Source organism: Spermophilus citellus (genome assembly GCF_964194105.1).
Source record: "Spermophilus citellus genome assembly, chromosome: 2".
Taxonomy (NCBI): Eukaryota; Metazoa; Chordata; class Mammalia; order Rodentia; family Sciuridae; genus Spermophilus; species Spermophilus citellus.
The window spans coordinates 242,895,411-242,901,597 of NC_138183.1; the positions used below are offsets into that span (position 1 = coordinate 242,895,411).

At 52.7% G+C, this 6,187-nt stretch overlaps 1 protein-coding gene across 1 annotated transcript; it reads right to left on the reverse strand.

The window, feature by feature from the left end:
• Window positions 1-652: 652 nt before the first annotated feature.
• On the reverse strand, window positions 653-5,626 carry YPEL4 (yippee like 4). Its single transcript, XM_081279788.1, has 5 exons — window positions 5,395-5,626; window positions 2,602-2,925; window positions 2,400-2,443; window positions 1,881-1,989; window positions 653-1,670 (listed from the first exon to the last, which is right to left on the reverse strand). Exons 2-5 carry the CDS (start codon window positions 2,740-2,742, stop codon window positions 1,581-1,583), a joined length of 384 nt encoding a protein of 127 aa, XP_081135914.1. The 5' UTR covers window positions 2,743-2,925; window positions 5,395-5,626; the 3' UTR covers window positions 653-1,580.
• Window positions 5,627-6,187: the final 561 nt, after the last annotated feature.

Here is a 6,187-nt window from a genome sequence, read left to right on the forward strand (position 1 = left end):
GAGGTCAAGCCATGACTGCCTTGCTCATGACTCCCCAGTACTTAACACCATGCCTAGCAAAGAGGTGGTCTATAAATATTTGCAAATAAATGAGTGAATCTGAAATAACAATGTAGTTTATAAAAGGTGACTTACATGTCAGTCTCCCCTGAAGGTACTGGTCACCCTAAAATAGTTGAAATTGTCATTGCCCCCAAATGTCCCTTAGGTTACACAGTTGCTTTGATAACTATGTTTGAGCTATTTTGTGCTATTTCCTATTAAGGGCCAGTGCCACACCTGAGCTAAAAGACTTTGCTTTTAGCCTTAAAATGTATCCATACACTTAACAAAACATAAAACTAGGCAAAAAAAATATGGGGTCCAAGAAAACCCTTGTTCTGGAATGAGCCTCTTAGAGCCACCCAATCCTGGATATAAGTAAAAGTGGACTTGTTGGTAAGGGCTCCAGAAGACAGCTGGGTGTTTACAAAGCCCCATCCCTTCATAAACTAAACCCAGGCTGAATACTTTGCTAAAGGCTCAAGTGGGGTATATTGCCACAGACAAAGCAACTTCTGCCCCCTAGTGGTATTAAGGGACAGGCTCCCTTGGGTATAGTGAAGGGAATGGTGAGTAGTACATGCACAAAGGAAAGTCAGAGGACAGGGCCTCACAGTTGCTTTTCCCCTTTTTATTAAAAATAGACCCAAACACTTTATATATCATACAAAAGTTTCTTTCGCTGGTGGCAACCACAGGGAAGACTAGTCCTGTGGTGCTGATGATCCACCTCCCCTCCAGGGGACTGGGGCCCAGGGAGCAGTGGTTGGGCCTTGAAGAATACCCATAAAGACTGCTTGCTCTGAAAACGGCCAGCTGAGGGCGGGGGCTGTTCCAGGGGCAGCTTTCCCCACCCCGCCCTATGGCAAAGATTAGATACTCAAAAGTGCCTCTTTAGTGCCAAGGTAAACTAACAAGTGGAGTGAGATGGAAACCCCCTGTGACTTTATTTCCCAGGGCCTGGGACTTGGGTGTTTCCTCACATCCCTATCCCCATCCCCTGCCCTGAGTCTGTTCTCTGCAAATGGGAGTGGGAAGCTATTTGCCCTCAGAGACTCTAGTCTCCTGGTGTGTGAGGCCAAAATTTCATTCCAACCTAAACTGTTTCTTTGATATTCTGTGACCTAGGACCTCTTAGCCTCACAACCCAAGGGTTATCCTTTTCTCCACTCAGAAAAAGGGAGGTCAAAATCCTGATTCCTCCCATGATCCTCTGCCTGAATCCACACCCTGCCATCACTTCAATTTCCAGGAACTTGGGAATAAAAGGGCCCACAACCATCCCTTTTTTCCCAATTCTGTATTTCCCTAACTGCTGCCCACTCCTGAGCCTTGAACACCCCTGGGGTACCCCAGGCCCCTGTTCCAAAGGGGACCTGGTAGTGATGTGGTGGAGGCAAGGAAGGCGTTGGTTGGAGCCGGGCTTCCCCCAGGGGTGGGGCAGTGCTCATGCTGGTATGGACAGCTTGGTAGGGCCAGGGGACAGGTGTGAAGAGGGTGGGGCATGCGGAGGAAGGGCATAGCCTGCCTGAGCCCCCTCAGTCCCAGCCATTGTCCTTCACCATGTGTGACATTTCAATGATGTACTTCCCTTCCTTGTACTTCTGGCTGGTCTCAAAAGCTTGTTCCTGTGGAGAGCAAAGTGGGTGAACACAGGACAGAGGTGTTCCCCTCCAGGCCCCACCACTGTATTACCCCTACCCAAGGCCCCTGATCCAGTCCAACCCACTTTCCAGCTCCCTATTTCCTTGGACCATGCAGAGACCTGACATGTGGTCACTGGGGCCTGGAAGGCCATGGGGCTGTCTAGAATGTAGCCCTCTTCACCAAGTACTTACATATTTCCAGCCCAGTGTGGTCTTGCAACTTTCACAGAAAATATCTGCTACCGAGTGAAGCCCTGTGAGCAGGAGGCGCTGTTCTGCCGGCCCACAACCCACGTTGACCCTGTCTCAGAAACAAGAAGGATCCAGCCCCCGAACAGCCCAAAGGGACTTCCATCTGGAAAACTGGGGCCTCTGACTTAAGCAATCCACCCCATTGTGACTAGTGCCTGGGCCTTCTTTCTCCAGTGCTGTGATTTCAGTTCTGCCCGGACTCTTCCACAAAGAACTGCAGACTGACTTTGTGCAAAAAGTCTTTTTGCTTTTGCAAAAGGGGAGGTGAAGCCAAAGGTACAAGATCACATTCTGGGCTAGGGGTGTAGCACTGGTAGAACACTTGCCTAGCATGCGTGAGGCCCTGGGTTCCAGCCCCAGAACCAGCCCAAATCATCTCCTAACAGCTGACCCCCGTCATCCACAAAGGAAAATTGTTCACACACAAGCACGCACGCACTAAGAAAGAGGTAGACTCACACGGAGTTAAACAGGTAGGCTCGGCCATGGCTCCCCTGGAAGGACTGTGGAGACAGGACAGACAGTGACCACTGGGTAGCCTCAGCCCCACTGACTGAACCCCTGAGGTGTGGGGAGACAAGAGCTTTGCTGCCTCATCCCTAGGTGATGTTTGGGCAACCTGTCCTGAGGGGTGGAGTGGCAGACCCCCATTTTAGCATACCTTGGAAATAAGCTCATCATGTTTGGCCAGGTGTGCACGACAGTGGACACAGCTGTAAGTGCGGTGGCAGCGGGGCAGGTAGCTGCGGAACGTCTTGGTGGGAAGGCAGGCAGGGGCCGGACCAGGGTCACAGCTGGGCATGACAGGCTGGAGGACGATGCCCTGGCGGGCTGGAGGGGCTGGCGCTGTGCAGCCCCCACAGAGACGATCACAGGTGAAGCAGCGGAGCAGGTTGGCTAGAGCCGTGTTTCAGGGCAGGAGAAATGTGGGGGGCTGCCCGACCAGGGCCCCCCCAGACGAGAACCAGATAGAAATAGAAGTCACCTGGGAAGAGGAGAAAGTGCATCAGAAGAGCTGTGACCTTATAAGGAGCCACTTATGACTGCCTGGAGGAGGTGGGGCTCAGTTCTCTTATGCTTCTCTCCCTGTCATCAACCCTGCTCAGTGTCCAGTTGCACTCTCCCTGTTCCCTGGAGCCCCATTCTGCTCTGGCAAGCCTGGCAGCAGTTCCAGGCTTCTTATGCCATAGCCGGGGAGCTGGTCTCTCCTGGGGCAGTAGCAGCCTCTATGGTTTTCCACTGAGAGTCACCTGCTGGCATGAGTGCTGCCATGGGAGCAATATCCTCTGCAAGGGCCCTGTCCTTGGTGTTCCTTTCTCGTGTGAGAATCTGTACCCTACAAGCACTAGTAGTTACTATGTCTTGGACTCAGTTGGGGCTTTTGTGGACTCCATTTGCAATGCAGTGGGTTCATTATACATTTCTTATGGGAGGGAGGGGCAAGATGAGGTGGTGGGAGCAGCAGGCGGGTGCATACACCTGGCGTCTCCTGGGGGCAGGTCCTGCACTCTAGGACTCTCCACTAGAACTTTATGGATGTCTCCTTTAGTGCCAAAGATGTCACATGTGGCTGTTCCCCAGTTTTGCACTGTGACTACTCATTCCAGCCCAGAAGGCACACCCAACTGACTCCCCATTCCCTGAGCTCCTCCCCCTTCCCCCTCTAGTACTGATTATGGAATCCAGGTCTTCCCACATGCTAGACAAGCGCTTTACCACCGGGCTACATCCCAGCCCTCTCTTCACTGTTTACTCACTGTTTCCTTATTCCTGGGTTAAAGACTAAGGCATCCCACTGTAGGAGAGAAGATAGCTTTCCTTTGGCAAATCTGACAACTGGACCAATGGGAAATGGGTACCACATCAAAAAAAAAAAAAAAAGACTCCTGGGCTGTGCAGGGTTGTGTGGTGGTATAGTGTAAGAGCAATGTCCACAATAAACAACAGATGGTGGGGGAGAACTCCTTATTTATAAAGGCTATGCTTTGGGGCAAAAGGCAGAAACTATTCCCCCTTCTCCCAGGTTCAGGGACATACAGCTTTGACTCTAGGTGACGGAAGATGAAATAATTGCCGGATTCTGATTAGGGATCTTGAAGATGTTGGTATCTGCCCACACTCCAGTCCCAAAGTGGCTGAGAATGCTGGAGGCAGGGGATAAGAAGGGAGGTGTCTTCTGTTGGTTCTGATAAGCAGTTGAGGTGCCACCTTCTCCTTCATCTGCCCAGCTGGCTGTTTTGTATGGTTCAGTCCAATTCTGGTTCAGAGATGCCAGCTGGGTGCTCTGGCAATGCTAGACCACCAAGCGGAGGAGGTGGTGCTGGCTCCAATTGCCAGGGCAAACGGGCTCTCCCTGTCCTGTCCTCTGCAGTGGCCAGAAGCGCCCCAGCTGCTCCATTCTTTAAGTAGGCTGCCAGGCAGTCTCTCCACTAAGCCCTCAAACTGAGACCATCTTCAGTTTCAGGACCTCTCCTCTTGGCAGGGGCCCAGGAAGACACCTTGGGCTGAATTCAGGGTGACATTGGGTCTGGCCTCAGGAAACGGGCCCTCCTCACTAGGAGACTCCTGTTCGGCCTCCTTTTCACATGTTTGCCTTCAACTTTGCCTGAGTTCCCCTCTGACACACACCACCCTGAAACCTCTACTACTACAGGGGCTGGAGGAACAGGGGCCAGCTTAGGTCCCTGCTCTCAGACTCCTTCCCCAGCCTCCATCCGTCACGCCTCCCTCCCTCACCCCTGCTTCCCCAACAGCCCAGGGGAGGTTGCACAGAAGGCCAGAAAATCACGCAAGGGAGAGTAGGGGTCATTTCTTCTCCCCTCTCTGATCACAGGGAGAAAGCAAGTTGGGCAAACGGGGGGGGGGGGGAGGGGGCGGGATAAAGGCAAGCTGAGTGTTGGGAAGAGGATGTTTCCCTGATTTGCGATGGGGCTGGACTGTGGGAGGTGGGGGAGAAGAAGGGCTGGCAGAGGGGAGGACTGACAGCTGACAGCAGAGGCACTGAGGCGGAGGCTGGAGGAACCAGGTGCAAATCCCATGCCTCTCAGGGAAAAAGAGAGGGGGGAGGGGGACACCTGCTCATAATGGATGTTCTCATCTGCTCTAAGATTTTGGCCCCCTGGGCTGACATTTTCGGTATGGTATGGTCCAAGTAATTAGCAGTGCAGCCAGCTCCCAGGGCGGGCTTTGGGGGTCTGCACCAGCGGCAAAACAATAAACAGTGATGTCGGATGCTGCAGCCAAAGTTGCTGGAAAATAAGTGCGGGAATTGTCAGAGCTTGGAGAGGGATGGAGGAGCCGAGAGAGAGGAGAGGAGCGGAGGCAGCAGGGAGGGGGAAGGGAGGACAAAGGGTGGATGAATAATGCTTTTGCAAAGGGAAAAAAGCAACACGCAGCAGGAAGAGGAAATTTGCAAAGGGGGGAAAATTCATTTGGAGAAGGGCTGCCCCCTCACCTTGAGGTCTGCTCCAGAGATCTCCGTCTATCTCTCTCTCTCTCTCTCTCAATCTCTCAATCTTTCTGCTCACTCTTCTCTCTTCTCTTTCGGCTCCTTCAATTGGGAAAGGGATGGGGGTGGGGGAAGGTAGTTGAGGGGCTCAAGACTGGGGCTGCAAAGCTGGACAGCTGCTGGGGGGCCAGAGGTTGTCTCTCGTTCTGTACCTCGGTCTGTGGGTGAATGTGGCTGTGTGTTGTGGAACTGCATCATAACACTGTGAGTCATCCATCCCCCCACCCCCCTCACCTCCCACGTCAGAGCAGGGCTGGGAGACACAGGAGGCGGGTTGGGAGGAAGGGAGGGGGCAGGCATCCAGGGACTGGGCTGGAGGAGTGATGCAAGGGAGTTGGGGCAGAGGGGCGGGTGGAAAGGTGTTGGTGCTGGTGATGGGCGAGAGGCAGTTTGTTAAGAAGCAAGGCAGTATGGCCAAGGAGATAGAACCTGGGGGAAAGACAGAGCTGGGCAAGGATGGAGTAAGGGCGGCAGGGCTGGAGGAAAGGAGATAGCAAGGCTAATGAAGTGAGAGATGGATGCAGACAGCCAGGAAGTGCCCGTATGCGAATTTAACATGATATATCTTCCCACTTCAGTTCAGACATCAACCCTGACACAGGGTAAAGGATGTACTGGTTTTCATGGATGGCAAACTGGGTTGCCAGACTTGCACTATACCAGGTACTTCCAAGCTTCAAAGCGTCAGTTTAGTGGTCTGAAGAAGTCATAGATTAAATATGACATTTTGTGTGCAGGA